Source organism: Babylonia areolata, chromosome 21 (genome assembly GCF_041734735.1).
Source record: "Babylonia areolata isolate BAREFJ2019XMU chromosome 21, ASM4173473v1, whole genome shotgun sequence".
NCBI classification, from domain to species: Eukaryota; Metazoa; Mollusca; class Gastropoda; order Neogastropoda; family Buccinidae; genus Babylonia; species Babylonia areolata.
Genome location: NC_134896.1, coordinates 20421687 through 20445173, shown reverse-complemented (window position 1 = coordinate 20445173; position 23487 = coordinate 20421687). Strand labels below are relative to the sequence as shown.

Genomic DNA, 23487 nt, shown 5'->3' with positions numbered 1-23487 from the left:
TGTATGAGTGTGAGTGTTTTCGTGCACGTGCGCGCGCATTTGTATGTGAGAGAGAGAACGAGAGATACGCATTTTTATTTCTCCCGATTTAACGATTTCTTTATTATGTATGTATGTATATATTCAAAGAAATGTTATAGGCTCTCCCTCTCTTTCTCTCTCTCCCTCTCTCCATATATATATATATATGTGTGTGTGTGTGTGTGTGTGTGTGTGTGTTCGTGTATACGTTTGTGTGTGTGTGTGTGTGTGTGTTTGCGCGCGCGCGCGTGTGTGTGTGTGCTTGCACGCGCGCGCCTAGCGCCTCTCCATTTTCCCTCTCTCTCCCCCCTATTTTAAATAATACACACACAAACTCTCCTCCTCCCATTCAACCATCTCTCTCTCTCTCTCTGTCTCTCTGTCTCACCCAAAGGCTAATCGACTGTCGATGGCAAACGTGGTATAATCACATTCATACCAGTAACAGATCTGATGTGAAAAACAAAAAAAAACCCTCTGCAGTGCTCCTGGAACTTTATCTGCTGTTAGACGTAAATAGGCATCTGAAAAGTACAAAATTATTTTGATCAGGGATATCAGATTTGACAGTTCATCGCTATGGATACATAATTAATTTTTTAGTGCGAATGATTTAATGTCCTTTGTGTCGTGAGACCCAAGAAAACGAGATATATTGCTGTCAATTTCTAAGAAATATACGTCAAATGTTTATAGATACCACACGCATCCCTCTCTGTTTAAATTAAGCCTCTTAATGTCGTCTAGTAATATCAATGACGTTTATAATGTTTCCCAGTTTTTGTACAGAGCATTCAAAGTTAGAGAAATTGCTACTTCGTAAAAGGAAAGAAATTTATGTTGTCTATATTTATGGTCGTTTCCTTATCTTATTTCATAAGTTGTATTGTGTTCATGTGAACCCCTTCACGTGGGGCTGAGGCCTGATGTAAATAAACAATTCCATTTTCCAAATTCCCTCTCTCTTCCACTGACGTGAAACACTCACTCACAAAGCAAAGAAGCTAAAATGTACACACAGTCGCCAAAGCAAACGCTACGGTAGTATGTATACATACGCACACACACACACACACACACACACACACACACACACACACAAACTTTGTTCATCTTACTTAGACCGCAAGCCAGCGGCAAAAGAAACCAGAACACACGTGTGTACAGCTCCACATCAACCCGAAAGCTGAGCTGAAATGACTGATTACTGCCCCTCCCAGCTAGCTGACACGTTTTTAATGACCCGTCAGACTGTATTCATTAGCATTCCTCCTCTTCCTCCTTCAATTAATACGCCTACGTACACACACCGCACAAAACTAGTATTGATCACCCCCGTGTCGTTTGTACATGTATGCTTTCACCGAGGTCTTTACCAGGCAATCAATTAGGAAAACTCACCGTTTGAGTATTCAACTGTCGTGTAGGGTTGAGGAAGATTGAACCGGATCTTGTTTCATTTCCTAGTTTACTACTGCATGGGGTGAGAAGTATTTATTTCTGTATTTGATTAGCTGGGTGATGAAAAACAAATATTTATCCATTTGATTGCTTTGTCCATATTTTCTTCTTTAAAAAAAAAATTGTTTAGCTTATTTATTCGTTTGTTATTTATTTATCTGTAAAAATGGATCCAAATAATACGTATAGGTACACACACGTGCGCGCGCGCGCGCACACACACACACACACACACACACACACACACTGTTGTGTTTAGTTTTAGTGTCCATATTCCTTTGATGGGTTTTACGACAAACAAATGAGTTCTGAATTCAGTTCTGAGTTCACACACACACACACACACACACACACACACACCATCACAAAAAGAAGCCATCCGAACACTAATTAGACGAAAGGAGGGACAAGTAGTTTGGTGTTGGGCAGAGGGTGAAGTGAGCTGGAAGGGGCGGGGAAGTGGGAGGGTAGGGGGAGGCAAGGCAGTGGGGGGAGGGGAGGAGGAAACTGGTCGCACTGATTTCCTAAACGTGGCCCCCAGCCATTTCTCAAACTACCCCCTCCCTTTCACCCTCAACCTCTTCATCCTTACCCCCTCCCTTCGCTCTTCGCACGTTCCCGACGTCATACTCGAACTCCTGATGATGACGAATGCTGAGACAACATCGTCAACAGGATTCCAAGCTCTCCGCTCTCAGCCTTCGCAGTTTGAAGTCAACAGCACGTGCGGACAACTTAAATGAAACGTGCTCAAGCTGTGCACACGAGAGACAGACAGACAGACAAAGACAGAGAGATGTAACTGAAAATTGACAACACTGTAAACTGACAAACTGCTTCACAGCTGATGATCGACCAACATACCGATAAAACGCTTTATACAGTTGTCATTCATATATATGCATACATCGTCATCATTAACACCCCCCATCAATATGATCATAAACTTTATGTTGATTGTTGTTGTAGAACATGAATCGGTGTTCCAGAGAGACACAGAGAGAGAGAGAGAGGGGGGGGGGGGGATCTTAAAACTGAACACATTCACCAGAGACTGTCTGTTGTGCTCAGCTAAATCCTCTGCGCCTTTTCGATTCAACATTACTCTGGTCCCTTCTTTGGTATTGGTCTTTTATTCTGTATACATACCTATCCAACCCAAGACTTTCTGGGTTCTGCTGAGGAAGGTGGTATGAAACCACTTCAATATATATACAAGCATGTTTAAAGTTTTTACTGTAAGGTTAGGTAAGGTTAGGTAAGGTATTATGCGGAAACTTTCTTCCATACTGTATCACCCCCTCCTCCAACCTTCACACATATACGCACGTAATTACACACACGAGCTCATGCACCCACTCACCATACACACACTCTCTCTCTCTCTCTCCCGCAAAACAAACACACACACGCACGCACATACACAAACACACACGCGAGCGCGCGCGCACACACACGCACACACTCACACACAGCCTTACCCCATACCCTCTGACACCCCTCCCTTGTCTCTTATTTAAACTTATGCGCACAATATGCCTTCCTCACCACACACACTAGTACTGCACAACAGCAAAAGAGGATAATTATAAACAAACGGAGACAGAGAATATATAGGCGAAGGAAAAGTGAGGACGACGACGACAGAAGAGGAACAGAGAGACGAAGGAACAAAGAGTAAAAGAAGTCAAGTCGCAGAAAACGAAAAGAAAAATGTGAATACGGGAGGGCGGGGGGTGGGGGAGGGGGGCGGGCAGTCACACACACACACACACACACACACACACACACACACACACACACTGATATATGCGCAAACACATGTGCACATGAACGCGTACAAACACGCGCAAACACACACACACACACACACACACACACACACACACACACACACACACACACCTTATTCTTATTCAAACTTGTGGTCAAACATGGAAGTTTCGTGACGTTCCAGGTAGATTTAAACGTACACACAATGTAAAGGGAGAAAGTGGTTCTATGTCTGTTTTTTTGTGTGTGTGTTTTTTGTTGTTGTTGTTTTTTTGTCTTTCTGTCTGTCTGTCTGTGGGCGTCTGTGTGTGCTTGTGCGCTCCTGCGCATATGTTTTCATGCACGAACGGCGGTGTGTGTGTGTGTGTGTGTGTGTGGAGGTTATCGCCTTTCATTGATTCTTAGGTATTTAACGATTTTGCGGTTGCTATGTGCTATTAATTTCTGTGTTTAAGCAGAGTAAAGGCATATTTCCGTTGTGAACAAGGATGGTTATTGAAAACTCTCTCTCTCTCTCTCTCTCTCTCTCTCTCTCTCTCTCTCACGCACGCACGCACGCATAATGCTAGGTCATGAAGAAGCACAACCTTCATCAGCATATGAATATGATTAATGAAATTCTCATACACTTAATTAATGAGTAGGTCTTTCAGTGGAGTAAAAAGATTCCCACACCTGTTGATGTTGTCTGCGCGTTTAGATGGGGGTGGGGTGAACGAGTTAATAGACAAACAGACAGACAGACAGATACACAGACAGATAGACTGATTGATTGATAGATATACAGGCAGATGGATAGACGTAAGAAGGTGGAGTGGAATACAGCTAATAGAAAACCCCTGTGTGTGTATGTGTGCGTGTACGCGTGCGCACGTCTCTCTCTCCCTCTCTTTCTCTCTCCATTTCTCTGTCTCCATCTGACTCTTTTTCCTGTGTAATAGATGTTCTCTATTGTTTGGAATCATTTCTTCTTTTTTTTAATATAGTTTTTTTTTTTTTTAACGCTTAAAAAAATCTACATTTGCACATTGACAATTCAAGTGAGTACCCAAATGCTTTTACAAACAAGGCTCTTGTCAAGTCAATGACAAAAACACATACAAAGCTTCCGTTCACACAGGAATGCAATTCAGTGGAGCACCAAGAATAAAAGAGTGACACTGCAGAGCTACAGAAGATTACACAATGTGTTTCTTGTCATTTTCTTCTGCTTTTGATTAGCTGACCTCATCGATTAGGCAGACTTCATTTGAATCCCTAGCTCCAGACCTTTCCGAAACATTAGTTCTTCATCGATTTATTTATTGACGTTTTCGTTCATAAGTTCCTCCCCCCCCCCTCTCTCTCTCACTCCCTCCCCCCTCTCTCTCTTGTTCTTTAACCAATACAAAAAGAATAATACTCCTCCGATTCCCTTTTTATTGTAAAATGAAAACAATGCGTGTGATAAAAGGTGTTGCCGTGTTTATTCCAGTGTTTCCCGTTTACAGAGAGGATGATTTCAAAACGCTTGGTCTCTGTAACGGAAAACACAGACATACAAACACCCGCACACAACTTGTATGATAACTCCAGGCCATACATTGGCCACAGTACATGGGCATGCGCAGAGAAACGGAAATGCAATCTGAACAGGCATTTCTGGAGCTTCCCGCTTTTTCCACCAGGAATGGTCGTGTGACTTTTCCTCCTCACCTTATAACCTGTTAACACCGCCTCTGCACAACAGAACCCAAACAAAAGCATTCCCCATACTAGGAGTGCGGCTTGATATCAAAACACGCAGATTTCCATTTCCTCCAGAGACTTCCGTGTTTCCGGTGCGGTGAACGGTTTCTGGTTTCTTCTCTTGTCTGGAGCCAAACGATGCCCGCTTACACTGGCATCCGTCCCCATTCCCCTCACCCCTACACACACACACACACACACACACACACACACACACACACACACACACACACTCACACACACACACACAATAATAATAATAATAATGGTATTTATATAGCGCTGAATCTTGTGCATAGACAAATCAAAGCGCTTTCGCACCAGTCATTCACACGCATGCATAACTCTAAAACTGGAAAAACTGAAGACAAGGAAGAGGCAGAGAAGGAAGGCTATTTTGGGAAGAGGTGGGTGTTAAGGCCAGGCTTGAAAGAACTGAGTGTGGAGACTTGACGAAGCGAAAGAGGAAGTTCATTCCAATTGCAAGGTCCAGAGACAGAGAAAGAACGGCGGCCAACAGTCGAGAGTTTGAATCTGGGTATGCGTAAACACACACACACACACACACATAAACATTTTCTCTGTTTCTCTGTTTCCTTTAACTTTGTTTGACTTCGTTTTTCCTAATGCTTCCCCCCCCCCCCCCCCCCCCCCCCCCCCCCCCCCCTCCGTGATTATTTCATGTCTTCATGCTCATGTGTGGGCTTCCTGGAGGCCTTTACATTAAATTTCCTGAGTCTCTCTCCCTCTCTTTCGCGCTCTCTCTCTATCCCCTCCCCTCTCTCTCTCTTCGCTTTTTGTGTGTAGACAGTCTCAAAACTGAGCATTTCAGGTAAAGCAGTGCATGGATTCATTTGGATTTTCAGAAGTATGGATGTATGGAGGGTTAGGAGATGAAAAAAATGTTCTTAAAGTTGTTCAGACAGAGAATGGTCGACTGCTGTAAACGGAAAGTTGGAACATAGCGATCGTTTTAATGAATACCGCAAATTCAAATCCTTATTACAGGCAGTAAAATGCCTTCGAGATATTACAATAGCTGAATTTAGAGTGGTTCTGGTCAAGTTTCGTCAATGCGTTAACGATCTTTAAGTTTAAAAAAAAAAGAAAAAAAAAGATATAGCGATATATATATGTAAACACAAAAAAACTGTCCCTTTTTTGATGACCTGAACTGAAGTTCATTTTCTTATTAAATGTCCTGTATATGCTAAATTACGAGAAAAGCATATGTTTCAACATTATAAAAATATGAAAACTTCGCCAATTCCTTTTTGGTTACAAAATGAACAGATGTATAATAAGAGATGTGACCATGTTTATTTACAATGCTTTCCGCTCCAGAGAGGAACTGATGTGAAGTTTAACTTAAAATGTTAAAGTCAAATCGCGAGGCTGAGCAAATATCTTTTTTCTTTTCTTTTTACTATCAGTTCTGTTGAATCTGGTTTTTCCTTCGTTTTTCAAATCGTTATCTTTATATGTACGTGTTCTCATGTGGACACGCTGGTGGCCTTTGCATTAAACTTCCTGCGTTCCTGCTGTGTGTGTGTGTGTGTGTGTGTGTGTGTGTGTGTGTGTGTGTGCGCGCGCGCGCGCGCGCACGTACACGTGATATTTCTTTTCTGTTTTTTTTTTTTTGTTTGTTTGTTTTTCGCAACCGTATAATGCCACCGGATTCGATCATTTTTGTGATGATTGTTTGTGCGTGGTTATCCATCTGTCTTCTATTTCAAACGTAGTTTTTGTATCTAATTCATGTGCTGCTTTGCCCTCTGTCTGATGTTCGTTCGTTCGCTCGTTTCTTCCCATCTTCGTTTGCTTGATTTTGTAGTCTGTTTGTGTCCCTCCCTTTCGTTTCAATGACATTTCGAAGGATTGATTTTAGCTCGCTGCCAGATCTGTGTGTGTGTGTGTGTGTGCGTGCGTGCGTGCATGTGTGTAAGTGTGTGTGTGTGTGTGTGTGTGTGTGTGTGTACATGTGTGTGAGTGTGTGTGTGTGTGTGCGTGCATGTTTGTGAGTATCTATGCTCTCTCTCTCTCTCTCTCTCTCTCTCTCTCTCTCTGAAGGCGTCGATCAGTTTCAGGCCTGTCCAATGTTGGAATGTGGTCTTCCAGGAGCAGGCCAGATTCGCCTATGTTCCCGATTCGCCTACTCTTTGATCGTGCCGCCACCCTCTCTGGCCTCTTGAGTGTTTTATTCTTTGTCCTGTTCTTTTTTTTTCTTTCTTTTCTTTTTTCGCCTACCCGTCGTTCGCGTGTCGCCTATTCAGCCGCTCTCTCTCGCTTTCCCAAACACACACACACACACACACACACAACATTCCGTGGATGAGTATTAGACTATGTTTGTGAGCATACAGCACTGCACAGATCACCACCAACAGGAAAAAGGTGTGTACACAGACGCAAAACAAGAACTTTTTGCAGCAAGCTGAACACTATTACACACAGCAAAGCTAATCTTAAACAAACAACACACACACACCCACACACACATCCCTCCTCACGATTCTTCTTCAGTCAAGTTTTCGTTCTCTCACGCTCGCGCTCCCTTTCTGTCTCTTTACCTCTCTATGTTGTTGTCTCTGTCTTTATCTCTTTCTCTCTCTAGCTCTGAACTGATAACATTACGCGATTGAGAAAGCTGGCCATGTTTGTATTCTTTGTATGCAGTGAAGGTTATGGAAACTCTTGGTAGAATTCCGTAATACGAGCACTGTCAGCAATACGAGAGTGATTATATGTAAGGTTATTTATTTGTACACGTTCCAGTCAGTGATTGTCATGATCAGTTACTCTTCCTTCCCTTACCCATATACAGTAAAAGTCTTGACTTCCTGATCCCCCCCCCCCCCAAAAAAAAAAAAAAAAAAAAAAATCAGAATGCTAAAATATTTCTTTGGGAATTTAAACAAAGTCTAATTGATTCTTCCAGTCAAGAATGACATGCTGCACTCGAAGGTCACGATTTCTTTCAAATGTATGCAATCTTCAACGAGACTATAACTCCTAAAGTTTATTTATACCAGCTCAGGAATGTTTACTTTCGGCCGGAATTGCCTTGCTAAGTTTGGAATGGGTATGTCTCTAATTAAACCTAGTTATTTACAGTACAAGCCAAATGTGAATAATGATGATGGTTATTGTCCTTTTCACTGCAATACAAATTGAAAATGAAATACATTTTCTTTTTGCATGGCAGAAATTTTCGACACTGAGACATGAATTAATACCGTTCAATACTTCAGAAGCCCATCATTGCCCAGACTCCCTGCTATCTTAGCTAGTGAAAATACTGAAGCAATCTTGAAATTGTCGATGTATATCTATACAGCACTTAATCTGAAGAAAAAAATGCCTGAATGATATGTAAATCAGCACATATTGCATGCTACATTTTGCTGTAACTCCTGTTGTTATGGGCCAGAGGCCTGACAATCAAAATTTTTTTCTTTCTTTTTTTATACTTTGACTTTTTCTCATTCCCCTCCATTGCTGTTGCTTCCTATCTACTTTGCTGTTGTTATTGTTGCTCGCTCATGGGGGTACTATAAAACTTATTATTCAACAGCCGTCAAACGCCATGAATCTGGCCGCGGTCAGGTGGTAAAGTGCCTTTCCCAAAGACACACCATGCCGAAACGCGGCCTCGAATGCCTTGGTCACTAGTGAATACTGGATCAGAAGTCTTCTTCTTCTTCGTTCGTGGGCTGCAACTCCCACGTTCACTCGTATGTACACAAGTGGGCTTTTACGTGTTATACGTTATGACCGTTTTTACCCCTCCATGTAGGCAGCCATACACCGCTTTCGGGAGTGATCAGAAGTCCAACGCTTAACCTTTTCTGCCTCGGAGCCCCCGCCACCCCCACATTTTTTTCCCCAATACTAACACAACGAACCACCGACACACACAACACCCTCGCCCCACACTGTGCATAAGGCAAACGGCGATGCCCGTAAATACCTCTTGACATTTTTGTGGTCTCCCTTTCCAAGCCAGTTGACGACGTGAAGAAGGTTTACGATTGGTATAAGGTCACCCAATCAATGGGTGACTAACAAGCCCAGGTCGGCATGAAAAACTACGAGGAAGGGAGGATAAAATCGGGGCGATGCAGAAGATTCTATGAGTAAAGAAGAGAGAGAGAGAGAGAGAGAGAGAGAGGAGGGGGAGAGAGAGAGTTGGTTAATGAGAATGAGACACAGCACAGTCAGACACAGAGAGAAACAGACTGACAGAGAAAGAAAGGGGGGCGGGGGGGGGGGGGGGGGGGGGGGGGTGAGTTGGGCAGACACACAGAAGGGGGAAGTGCAGTGAATTAAAGAATCGAGCAGTCTGCTCAAGTGTTTCCATGTGGGGACACACACACACACACACATACACACAAGGGGGTTGGGGGCGGTAGGAATGGAAAGAGAGACCGGGGGCTGGTGGGGTGGGGAACAGAGAGAAAAAGAGAAAAGAGAGATAGAAATTGAAGGATACACACACACACACACACACACACACACAGAGATGAAGGGAGAGAGAAGAAGAGACAATTAGACGCTGAAGAGACGGACGCATAAACATACGGAAACTAAACACCCACACCCATACATGCGTGAACACACACTCACTCACTCACTCTCTCTCTCTCTCTCTCTCTTCCCCCACCTCTCAACACTCCCCTCACAACAACCACCACCATTAACCCCCAAAAGTCCCATACAGCCGAAAAACGCTGGGGGAGCAACAAATGACAAGCAGTTACACCCAGCATTTGACCTCCATCAATTGTTACGAGTCTGGCCGGTGGGAAAAATAAAAGGGGTTGGGATTGACGGTAAGTGCCGTTGTGCCCGTAACTAGCATCATCCAACCGCGCTGGGGTAAAAAAAAAAAAAAAAAAAAAAAAAAAGAAAAAAAAGCCTCATGCTGCATGCTAAAAGCAAAGGAACAAGGCGGTTAAGCCACAATGCTGTGCAAAACAGGTGAATGGTTGAGAAGAAAGAAAAGAAAAAGACAGAAAGAAAGAAGGAAAGAAAGTAAGAAAGACAAGATTACTGACAAAAAAAAGAACATTCTTTTTATCTGGAAAAAAAATAACCCACACACCCCTCCCCCGGCTCCTTTTCAACTATCCCAAATAACGCTGACTTTGTAGAACAAAAGAAAAAAAAAGGTGAAAAAAAACCCCAAAAAACAAAAAAACAAAGGAAACAACAATTGACCGTTCATTAAAGCGATTCCCAAAGCGATTTCTACAAAAACGAGACTAACAACTGATAATGCTGAGAAAATAATCATCCTAAACTGTAATATCCATCAACAAACCATGCACTCACAAACACAAGCTCTGGGAAAAGAAAAGAGATGCGATCCGCATTCTCTCCCTCCAACATCTGTGAATAAAACACAGGCACTCACTAAGACGAGCAATGGAAAATGTAAAACAGATGTGCGTCTTCTCCCAGCAGCATATAAGAAAACTCAGAAAGAAAAACGGGCACTGTGCATGGACCAAAATTCGTCAGTTTCTTTGCACTGGGGTTAACCGAACAGAGACGCGCGTCCTCTCCTTACGACATCTATGGCCAAACCCCAACTCACTCCATTGTACTCACCGGGCAGCAGAGCTTCTACTATCCGAGGGCTGCGGTAGATGGGGATCAGGTTGAGGGTTTCGGAGGCTGGCGCAGGCTGGGGATCCAGGGTGGGGTCGAAAAGACGCAGCATCTCTGTAGCCAGCTGAAAAAAAAAACATGGACAGACACATCAGTACATGAAGAATTGAGTTTCAATGGGGAAAATAAGATGAAAAAGAAGAAGGAAAAAAAATCCGAACGAATGCGTTGCTACCCCCAACGCGTAGTTACTGTGTCACATTTACTTGACACTGCACCATATTAACGTGGTTGTCTTGATGGTGTGGTGTTGTTAGGTTTAGATTCGTTTTCATTTTTATGTCACAAGAAAATTTTCTGTTTTGTTTGAAGCAGACAATAAAGTATTCTGAATTGAACTGAATTATGCTTGTGAGTGTATGTCCATCTCTCTCTCTCTCTCTGTCTCTCTCTCTCCCTCCCCCCCCCCCTCACTCTCTCTCTCTGTGCCCCTCCCTCCCCTCTCTGGTCAACGCTACATCCTCCCTAATCACCTCTCTCCCCCCTCTCTCTGAGGTCAGTGATCTCTTACCCTCCCCTGTTTCTCCCAGCTTTCACCCTCTCACTTCAATCCCCGGACACACACACACACACACACACACACACATATATATATATATATATATATATATATATATATATATATATATATATGTGGATTAAACTTTGTTTACTTTTGCTCGTAGCATGTAATATACAAGTGGACTGTCTGATTCGTACCAATATCACGCCGTTCCACATAACTGTTGTAATCTTCTTTCTATTCTTGCTTTCTTTCTTCTTCCTCATCTTCTTACCCTTCTTCTTTCTGCATAGTAGTGGTGCTTCAGTTTGTTGTTCCTACAGACTGCTTTCCTGAATTCCATATCAAGCGCAATCGAGTCCTCGTCCCATTCAACTTACCCTTTTGTATTCACATACATATATATTGTATTACTGATGACATAAATTGCTCATTTTGTCTATAATTTCGATTGTTAAAATCGGTATTTTGTTTAACATAGTTTCCATACTTTTGAATTATCGATTTTCCTTTTGATTTTGGACTCTTTTCTCTGAGTCCACATTACTTCATTGTAAATTTAGATTGACATTTTGTGCATAATTGTGATTGTGCGGAATTGTGTTTAAATCATACTTCATCGGGTAATCTGAAATAGCTTGTTACTGAGCTATGAAGCTTATGCAATTTGCGTGTGATTATCTGCAAAAAAATTGTTTGAAATTGTTTGCGAATACATTGTCAGTTTGTATCTATATAATCTGTCAACTCGGTCAGCTAGGATAATATTGTTGTTTGTTGTTTGTTTGGGTTTTTTTTTTCCTCAAAGGTCTCTTATTTTAAACTGAGTTAAAACTGCTCTATAATCTTTATATTCCCAAATAATTTAACCATGTCGTTTACTTCTGACTTGTGGCCAACCAGGCAAGGACTCGGCATATGTTATTTAAACATAAACAATGCAACAAACAAGAAGGACGATATCGCAACCATTTTTCATAACACTGGAAATCAGTTTCATATATTCTGTTTTGCTGAATCCCGACTCTCTTCCAACATAACAGATGCTGCTATGCACATGCCAGGGTACCAAATTATCCGCTCAGATCCCACTAAGCCCAAAACTACTGGTTTACTTTCGTATTTTGCTTCCACATTAAGATGTAAGAGATTAAACAGTCTTGAGGTTTATGACGTAGAATCAGTTTGGGTAGATATTAAGATTAATGGTAATAATACTCTTATGGTGGGGTTTGTATATAGAAATCCATCAGAAAATGTAGAATGGGAGGATAGATTTAGTTCTGTAATGGATGAGGTGATAATGTTAAATTATGAAATATTCTAGATGATTTCAATATAGATTTGCTTAAACCAAAACCAAAGTGGCATCATAATTACTCTATGCATGGCTTAGAACAATTAATTGACAGACCAACGTGCATTACTGAAAACACAAATACCTTAATAGATCACATTTACACAACCACAAAACAACACACTGGAGAGGTATGTGTTCCACCTTGTGGTAGTAGTGATTATTTCCTAGTCTGTCTCACCTGGTTTAAGAATCGTGTTAAAATTCCAAAGGTTGGACATAAAACTACATTATATAGGAGTTTTAAGAACTTTGAAGATGATGATTTTCTCTCGGATTTAGCAAACTCATCTTTAGATTATGTATATCAGTTAAGAGATCCTGATGAAGCTGTCGAATTTTGGATAAATACATTATCTTCTGTATATAACAAACATGCATCATTTATTAGGAAAAGAGTTAGACAAGAAACAAAACCACCATGGATAACAAAAGAAATTGACACTGAAATACATCATAGAGGTTATTTGAAGATGTATGGATCAAATGAACAATATAAGAAACAAAGAAATAAAATAAACGCCATGAAACGTAAATCGAAATATAATTATTTTCAGAAAATGTTAGTCAATACAAAAGATTCTCGTCTAATTTGGACAACCATCAACAAGCTGAATAATAAACATATGGGAAAAAGACAACAAAGCATCACTGATGTAACAGCAGATCAGTTAAATAATCATTTTGCAATCATTGCTGAAAAAATTATACCAAGCGATAGGACCAGTGAAAATGACCTCTGTATTCTAAAACAGTATATTGACTCAAAGAAAATTCATGTTCCATTTAGTTTTCAACCAATGACTGTCTTGGATATATGTCAAAGCCTATCACAACTAAAACAATCTAGCACATGAGATTTGGAAGGGTTAGATGGACAGATATTAAAGCTTTCTTCCCCTGTTATTGTATATACTCTGACATCTCTTTATAATTTGTGTATCGATAAGAAATATTTTCCTTCTAAATTCAAGCAGGCTAGAGTCATTCCACTGTACAAACCAGGTGATTCTTCTGATCCATTTAACTATAAACCAATTTCTGTCTTGTCTGCTCTGTCTAAACCCACTGAAAAACATTTACGAAAATGTTTATATTCTTATCTCTTTGACAACGACCTAATCCATGAAGACCAGTCTGGTTTCCGTAAAAATCATTCTTGTCATACAGTCCTCATACAACTCACTGACAGTTTCCTACATAACATAAATGAAATAAAATCACAGGTCTCCTTTTCATAGATTCTGAAAAAAGATGTTGATGTAATCAATCACTCCTTGTTGCTACGTAAATTAGAAGCTTATAAATTACCACCAGAGTATATTCACCTTATACAATCTTTTCTTTCTGATAGAAACAGTTAATAACAGTAAATAATCAAACCTCAAATTTTACATCTATTTAACATGGAGTACGACAGGAATCCATCTTGGGGCCAATTTTATTCTCCACTTATGTTATGACTTGTTATATGAAATGTAAATGTGAAATGTTTGCAAATGACACATTCCTTACATTCAAGCAATTCAGACGCCAGTAAACTAACTAATGAACTCCAAGATGATATTCTGAAACTTAATGACTGGACACACTTGAATCACATGTCCTTAATGCCCAGAAAACGAAGTGCATGTATGTATGTGCACGACAAAAGACAAAAAATTGAAACATAACTTCAAAGCACTATTCGTAAGCGTCAATAAAATTGAAGAGTTAGATTCACATAAAATTCTGGTTGTCATTATTGATAAAGATCTATCTTGGACTGATCATACGAAGTACTTAAGTAAACGTCTCTCAAATAGAATACTTCAACTAGCTAAAATCAAAAAGATCCTTAATGTCCATTCAAGAAAGCTCTTCTTCTGTGCACATATTCTGCCAGTAATCGGTTGTGCGTCAACTTTATGGGACAGCAATAGCCTCTCAAACTTTAAGTTTATGGACCGTGTGTATAAAAGAGCACTGAAAATAGTATTGTTAAAACCGAATTCCCTAACCCCAGTGGACTATAAACAACTTAATATATTATCTTTTCACAACAGGCTGTACTTCAACAAAGCTGTTTGCATGCATAATGTTATGTATGGTAATGCTCAAAAAAAAGATTGCAGACACTTTTAAAACTAATGAACACAGACACAACCATATGCTCTGCAAACCCAGACCAAGAAAAAACCTCTACAAATCCAGTTTTCTGTATTCTGGTGAAAATTTATGGAATAATCTCCCACTCACTCTGAAAAGTATCGTGAATAAAAACGTGTTTAAGAAAAATCTGGAGAATCACCTCATTGAAAATAATTAACAGTAATACAAATCTTGATCTGTTAGTCTAATATTCCTATTATTACTTGTGAAATGTTTTGTATATGCTTGTGTTGGCAAGGATCTTGCACTATATGAGGGAACATGTGCATGTGGGTGGGATGGGCATGGTGTAATTGTGTCCGAGAATTTGTGTTCAGTGGTGTGTGTGTGTGTGTGTGTGTGTGTGTGTGTGTGTGAAATGGAAATGCAATTGTGTATTTCTTTATCACAATATTCTTGTATATATATATATATATATATATATATATATATTGTTGTTATTGTTGCTCTTCATCTGCTTGTTTCTTCTCCCCCCCCCCCCCCCCCCCCCACACACACACACACACCCTCCCCTATATATTTTTTTTCCCCTTTTTTAATTTTTTTTTTTTTTTTTATTGATGGCTTGATGTAAAAAATGCAATTGTTGCTTATTCAATTTGCCATCATGAAATAAAATCTTGACTTGACACACACTGAGCGCTTCAATAATGGACAACCCGCACAAAGAAACGAAGTCCACGTGAAATATGGTCGAACGAGCTTAACGATCAAATTAACGGCCAGAGCTATTCCTCTCCACATACTTCCCTGAAGCTGTGTGTGTGTGTGTGTGTGTGTGTGTGAATGTCCAATTTATGACCTGCACAATAATAATAATAATATAAAAAAAGGAAAAAAGAAACAATAATGATAATAATGATAATAATGTCCACAGACCCACCACCATAATCATTATATCGTCAAATAATGGATTCACTGGGGCTTTGTGTGATGCAGACTTTGTCTATCCTCTCTCGTCATATATTGTACGTCATCGTAAGTGCTAGCGGCGTTCGTCGGACGACGTGGTAGCAAATGACGCAGACCGTCTTTGACGTCATGTGGCAGCGTGGCCTAACAAGGTCTCTCTTGGGTTTTTTTTTCTTTCTTTTTCTTTGACACAGTACTTGTCTTCATATGAGTATGTTGATATTGCTTTGTTCAGTTATTGCTTTGTTCTGTTATTGCTTTGACATGTAGTCACAGTTCGGCTATGACTGATCTAAATTATCGGCATATCGTCATATGCTTGTAGCAGTATTCCATTTAATTCTTCTTAACGTCACAGTCAGTGACGTCTCTGGACACTGATAGTTTGTTCGAGAATGTTCTTTTATGACACATCCTTTCTCATTTGCTGCCACTGGTGAAGGTTAGGTTCCTTATCCCACTTTGGCGGAGGAGATTTAAACGTTGAGCACAAGCTTAGCTATGCTGACATCTGGCTTTGGTGCAACGGATAACTTATGTAGGTTCATTCACCACTATATGGTTAAGCCATGGTGGTTCTTCCAATCTTTTGTATTGAGCGCTGACTATCTGGTCTCCCAGTTTACCAGTATTATATCAGAGCCAATGTATTATTTTACATGCTGATATCAGTTGTACTGCTACAGCGTTTCACTGATTCTCAGTACTCTAAGATGTGTGTAGTAGTCTGTTCTGGTGATTACAAGATAGTGTTGGATTAATATCAGTTATTGGTAAAAACCATCTGATATATATCAGTCTGTTAACTGTATTTTAGTTATCATGCTCTCTCCTGTACGACTTACTCCAGTATAGTTCTACATGATAACTGATTCATTTGAGTCACTTTGACACAGTATAAGCTTTACCTAATCTATACTGTCAGTGTACTTTCACTAAATCAGCTTACCTTCAATCACTTTTACTGCACTATTTAAATGCATTAGAAATGTAATTTGATGTCAGTGTTTGGTCTTCACACATATACATTATCTTATGTTGTTGCTTATCTCAAACCGAGTTGTAGTCTTTGCATCTAATATGTATACATGTGCTTTACTATTCATTTGAATTCCTGACATGTGCTTAATGACATGTGTTTGATTGTGTCCTTATCAGTGCACTGTTTTATCTCATCTTCTTCCCTTCTTATGTTCTCATAACTACTGTAAATAAAATAACAGAAAAACACTTTTGTGACTGGCCTCTATATGTTCATGGCCTGTGCACAGGGATTCTTGTCTATCCTTTAATTGACTAAATCATTAATAATTATTTCTTTTGTAATAAAGAATATTATATTATAATAAAACCACTCGGTACACGGCTACATGATTATAATTTTTTTCCTCTGAATCAGTTCTGACAGACGCTGCCATTACACGTAGACTCTCTCACTCTTACACGTAGCAGGTTTGAACCAAACCTATTTGGACCGAGAGTAAGTAGACTTCCTCACCACTAAAGCGTGTCTCCCAATAAAGTTTTTAAAAAATAATATTTAATCATGATTTAATAAAACAATTTCGGTATCCGCGATAATAACACCGTTTGAATCATGTTATTTTTGTATATCTCGATTATTTCAGAAATTCTTTAAAGTCCGCGGTAAAGAAGTGGTTGCCACCGCCTCAGGCACACAGCAACATGTAGCCACTTTCTCCAGATTTGCGGAGATCCGTGTTCGACAGGCTCAGTTACAGAAACTACAACCCGGTCCAGTCAATTTCTCTTCTATGTCCATTCTGGTTACTTCATATCAGTAAACACGTCCATGTTAAGTGTCAGTGTGTGTGTTCTGTCCAGAATTTATATTTCTTTTAACTGCTATCATGAAAAAATGAGGTCATTCCGTCTTCAAACCCAAACATCAATTGTCATTTTTGGGATCGGGATCCTCAACGAAATAAACCGATAATGATCCGGAAATGCAGCTTAATCCGAAAGACTTCCAACCAATTATTGGTATGAGTGTTAAGATTTTTCGCCACTATGTTCAGCCAAATTTGGTAGGCAAAGTATTTCCAGAGAAAAATGACAATGTTAAAGTTTACCACTGACACGCGCGCGCGCAAGCAGTGAATTATTGCATAGGCTCACATTGTATACACAAATAAGTCAATAATGATGATAATGAAAATCTTCCTGTTCGCCTCTTCACAGTGTCAGTCCCCTCTGGTTGATGAATGAGTTGTCGTCTCCAAAACATATCTGAAGTTGTGGAGTTTAATGTGCAATGATGATAATAAATACTTTCTACCGACTCATCACCATCATCACCATAATCAAACAATGGAATCACTGGGGATGTGTGACGCAGATTTTGCCTCTGTCGTCATAGCTGTGTACGTCATATTTGATAGCGCAAGCACGGGAGCTAAGCCATCATGCAGCAATAGTCGTCGGCAGACTTTATGTGTATGTTTGACGTCATAGTGCAGACAGTGGAGGACAAGTTCTTTTTTTTTTTTTTTTCTTTGGTTTCTTCAGTGTGTTTCCTGTTGTTTTCGACAGACTAACTGCCATTGTTTGTGAAGAAAAATATAAAGTGGTAAGCAAATTGAAAATGTATGGATCTTTGCCATGTTTTTCGATGCTCTGTTGATGTTACTGTGAAATGTCTCTTTGAGCACTCCTGTGGAGTTTTGCTTATCTACAGTTATGATGCCGACAATAAACTGTTCATGAAAGCTCGTTATATATATGTGAACCCAATGAGATACGGTGCATTAAATATGTTCTTTTACATTCGCTATGTTGCCAAATACATCAAGCAAGCCCTCCCTCTGTCACGTTGTCATTGTCCGCCTGTTTGTCTGTGTCTGTCTGGGGCCGTATTCTAAGAGACCATCGTGCTTGCGGGTAAATGTGTACCTGCGGGTAATCTGCGTGAGGCAAGGCGAACTGCCCGAGGGTAAGCATATCCTGTATTCAGGAACACAAGAGTCTGCCCGCGGGTCTACAAACCCGAAGGCAATTTACCCATACAATCTGCCAAGGATGACTGCCCACGAAGCAGAGGTAAACATAGCGAATCCTTTTGTTGCTACGGTTTTGTTGAAGGAAAACAGGTGTTTTGCAGAGAGACTGGTTTGAATACGGCCCTTGATAGTTAGATGTTATCCTTGTTCACTTGGCAGTCAAACATGACGTATTGAAACTGGTAGACGTCATTACATTCCACATGAATAACGTATGTAGCTGGGAAGTGATTCAGGGGTGGGGTTGGGGGACATTTTTTTTCTCACAATATGTGAAGGAAGGAACTGTGGTGTGGTGAGAAGTAAAAGAGCAAGTGCTGAAGGGAATCCCCGGGATTTTTAAATATAGGTTATCGGCAAGATGCCTGAGTGTACTTAGCGTGTCTTTAAGACAAACAAGGTACAGTTGAATGAGGATAAAACTGAAGTAATTCTTATTGACTCTTCCACCATCAGAACTTCGTCATCTCTGCCTCTTGAAGGGCACAGAAATACCCCTTTTCTAGCAAAGCTGATAATCTTGGCGTTGTCGTTGACAGTAAGCTTTCAATGAAAGATCAGGTTTCAAAACTTTGCCGAGCTGCCTACCTTGAAATCTGCAGAATAGCTTCTATCAGACCATTTTTGACTGTTGATGCAACAAACACCCTGGTTATATCCCTTGTTCTCTCACAGTTAGATCACTGCAATTCTCTGTCAGCTGATCTCCCCCAGAAGTACGTTGAAAAAAATTCAAAAAGTGACGAATTGTGCTGCCCTCCTTGTCTTCAAGGCACGCAAACGTGACCACATCTCTCCCCTCCTTGCAGAACTGCACTGGCTGCCTGTTTCAGAATACAATACAAGATTGCCACTATTTGTTTCAGTGTTATCTCTGATTCTGCTCCTTATCTCCAGGAACTCTTCCAGATCTATATTCCGTCTCGGTCTCTGCGTTCCTCCTGTGACACTCGCATTTTTCGCATACCAATCATGGGGATCGTGCTTTCTCTTTCATTGGACCTGTCGTCTGAAACAAACTTCCTTATTCTGTCCGACACGCTCAGTCTATGTCCTCATTCAAATCAGCTCTAAAAATCACTATTTCCACAGTTATGATTAGATTATCCGCCCTAAGTGTCTCTCTGCGATTGTTGGTTGGTGGAGAGAGGAATGGGGCTGTATTTGTTTGAATGCCTGGAGTGTGTGTGGGTGTGTTTGTGTGTGGTGTGTGTGTGTGTGTGTGACCTGTTTATTTTTGTGTGTGTGTGTGTCTGTGTGTGACCTGTTTATTTTGTGATGCGTATAAGCAAATAAATGTTATGAAGTGTATCTGCATCAATTTATTTTATGTGTGATTGTATTTGTAACCGCTCTGGGCTCTCCGGTGATATGGCGTCCAAATATTCATTATCATTAATAACGAAAATAATCTAACCTTCCAGTAGTTCAAGGTAAACCGTACCCGCGGGTCCCTACCATACCAAAGGCAACTTGCCTTCAGGCAAAACGGCTCCTGTCTGTCTGTCTGTATCTCTCTCTCTCCACCACCGCCTGCATGTGTGTGCGTGTGTGTATGTAAGACTACGAGTGCATTTGTGTGTGTGTGTGTGTGTGTGTGTGTGTGTGCTGACAGATTTTGTCATCTGTTTATTATTTAGACGGTTGACGTCCAACCCACAACAAGTATTGCTCTAGGGAGGCAGAGGCAGAAAGGAGAAGAAGAAGAAGAGAGATAGTCTGGAAACAGGTGAACGGAGCAACTACCAAATACAATCTGTCGATGTCATGGTGAAGAGGAGAGTGGCGAGGAGGGACGCGCGGATGGGGAGAGAGGTAAGGATTGTGGTGACGGGGGTGTGGGGGTGGGGGCTGAGTGGCGTAAATCTGGTCAGGTGATGGATAGAAAATCATGACCTGGTGTCACAGCATTCACGACCAACCTTTTTTTTTCACATTTTTTTTATGTGTTTAGACAACATCAATCACTGGCCGGAAAAACCAGGGGCCACAAATTTTAGTTACCCTCTGATGATAAAGGGACGCGGGGTGGGGGGGGGGGGGTATAGTCGCTCACAATTTTTACAGTGATGAATGGGCTAAAGAGAGCTCCCATTTTATACCGTGATGAAATGATGAGGGGAGACACGTGATGGAGAAACAAAGGAGAGGGGAGGGTGTATCTATCTTTATGACGACGTCGACACGCTAGACTCATTGAAACATTATGATAATTATGCTGTAAGTCTGGCGTTTTTTTAAAATACTCCGTCTATTCATTGATTCACATTTCTTTCTTTCATGGAAATGCGGGATACGGACCATCAAATCCATTACTGCGGGACAAATTCTGCTCTTCGCTCGTACAAATCTACAAGAAATCCCATCCATCTCACAACAGATTACTAACTGAACAGCTGCAGGCATAAATTCGAAATAGAATTCCGTGCTCGCACGCACTGACCCACAAACATATAGACATACAACTGGCCCGAGATCCGACCGGAAAGACATCGACAGAACGAATCCGGAGGGCGCCACTCTCTTTTCCGCCATCACATTGTTCCTGTGACGTCATCTTACAACAGGTCTTCGAACATCGAAAGCCTAATTCTGTGTGCAATTATTATTGTTTTCATCTCCACGTTAATCTCACCCCAGTGTAATTATGACACTGAGAAATGAGATCACCCATTTGGTGTCGCTTCTTCACCTTTTTTTCCACAATAATTATCATGAGTTTATATTGCAAGTATATTAAGAAAAAAGATGAGGGCATTGGTATAACTCTTTTTTATCTTTGAAAAAAAAAGGTTGACCAATCATAATCACAACCACTGCCACAAAGGATTCATAACAAACTAAGACATTATCAAACAATGTTATTAATATGCATACAGAAAAGTGTAATGCAAATGACAATAACAACTTCTTGTTAAGGAAATAAATACCAAATACATGTCAAAATCCCAGGCAGGTAAAAAATGAAAAAGAAAAAAAAAGTTCAAATGGAAGAGAATAAATTTGTTATTTTACTCATTTTAATTAGAATTGTAAAGTTTGTTTGGGGTTGTTCTTTGTTCACAAGCTCAACTAGGTTTGTGAAAGGCAGCTATAATCTGAAGGCGGTTTTCATTCAAATGTGTAACTATATCAGCACGATGAACAACTGTGATAAACGTCTAGATTTCTGCTTGTCCATATGCCATTTTTAAAATATCTGTTTTCCCGTCTGCTCATCAGTCGGCCCATCATATATCTATATTTCAATCTTGCCTTTTTTTCTTCTTTTTTTTTTTAAAAGTTCAGAGCCGTTAGAGCTAAATACGATAGTATCAGTATACCCACTTCATACTTTTTTTCAGTTCAGTTGTTTAAGGAGGCCTCACAACGTTCGGACAAATCCATATACACTACACCACATCTGCTAAGCTGATGCCTGACCAGCAGCGTAACCCAACGCGCTTAGTCAGGCTATGAGGGAAATGAAATTAAATACATGAATAAATATAAAAATGAATAGAATACTAAATATAATTAGAAACAGAAAAATAACTTGATAATAACTTAGTTAAGTTTATTAACTAACAAAACTATGAATAATGATAAACTAACAACACTATGAGTAATGATGGTGATGGCCATAATAAATAAATTTTCAGGGGGACAGGGACGTGGAAAGGGCGGGTAGATGGAATGGTATTTCGGCCAGGAGAACGTGCAAAAGTTAAGATCAAATACAAGAAAAAAAAAAAACAGTTTGCGGCTATCTACATTTCCAATCCGTTTTAGGAAAACGCTCAGTGGGCCAGTGAGCGAGAGACAGACACAGGAATCATACACACGCACACCTGCTCACAAGCACACACACACACACACACACACACACACACACACACAAAGTACATACACAAAACACACGCATGCACGTACATTTGTCTAATATGCTGTTTTTCTTTCTTTCCTTTTGTTTTTTGTTTGTTGAAAAGGCGTTAAACTGATGAACAACAACAACACACAAACATGCACTTGAACGCGCATCAGAAATGAGAAAAGAGACAGACATTCTCAAAGCGATTCCGTCGATACTTCCGCTTAACCCAACCAATGAAATCTCATTCGGTATCTTCCCTGATACCCTTCTACCTTTCCTCCTTCCAATCTCCTCTTGGATCTTTTCTCTCTCTCTCTCTCTTTTTTTTTTTTTTTTTTTTTTTTTTTCAATCGATCGCCAATCTGTGTGGTGCAGTCTGCGCTCTCTGCTTTCAGCTTCAAGTAAGGAGCGGGAGGCAAACTGGAACTGAGACAGTGATAGGCCCGGACAAGTGGCAATGTTTTTGACATTACTATCTTCGAGAAGTTAACAGAAAAAGGAATAAGGTGCGAACAAGGAAACTCTCTCTCTCTCTCTCTCTCTCAATATTTAGGGCTGATTTTCACCACCAGACTTTCAATTGCTCAAGCGACCAGTGAGCTAGCCGCTAAAGCTAAGATTAGGACGGCACGTTATCTTAAGATATCTTTTCAGACTGGGTGATGTGCCAGTCAATGTCTTTTTTATGATTTTTGACTGTCAGACTTTGCCAATATTGATGTATGGTGCCGAAATATGGGGATTTCAACAGCATAGTTGTCTGGAAAAGGTACACTTATTTGCATGTAAGAGATTGTTACGTGTTGGCTAGCAAACTCCTAACAAGGTGATCCGTGGAGATTCGGGTAGATACCCTTTGTATATAACCTCAGCAGTGAGGTTTGTTAAATACTGGCTTCGTTTGATCACTATGTCACCAGAGCAACTCCCTCACAAGGCCTATTTAATGTCACGTGCTTTGAGTGAATCATATGCTCAATTCAGATTTGGCTTTTCACCCATTAACTCTCATAGGTTTCGGTACCGAGCAGATTTA

At 40.4% G+C, this 23487-nt stretch overlaps 2 protein-coding genes across 4 annotated transcripts in view; one reads left to right on the top strand and one right to left on the bottom strand.

Annotated features, from left to right (window-relative positions):
- LOC143295734 (cilia- and flagella-associated protein 61-like) overlaps window positions 1-23487 on the bottom strand; it is a 105674-nt gene that overhangs the window by 34141 nt on the left and 48046 nt on the right. Inside the window, exon 25 of the mRNA XM_076607354.1 lies at window positions 10597-10720. Coding sequence (XP_076463469.1) covers window positions 10597-10720 — 124 coding nt within the window. The remainder of the gene's footprint in view (window positions 1-10596; window positions 10721-23487) is intronic.
- LOC143295735 (adenosine receptor A2b-like) overlaps window positions 1-23487 on the top strand; it is a 32013-nt gene that overhangs the window by 486 nt on the left and 8040 nt on the right. For 2 of the 3 annotated variants that reach the window (XM_076607356.1, XM_076607355.1), the window contains exon 2: window positions 20239-20413. The exons of the other annotated variant lie outside the window; for it this stretch is intronic. The gene's annotated coding sequence lies outside the window, so the exon portion shown is untranslated. The remainder of the gene's footprint in view (window positions 1-20238; window positions 20414-23487) is intronic. 3 annotated transcript variants of the gene reach the window in all.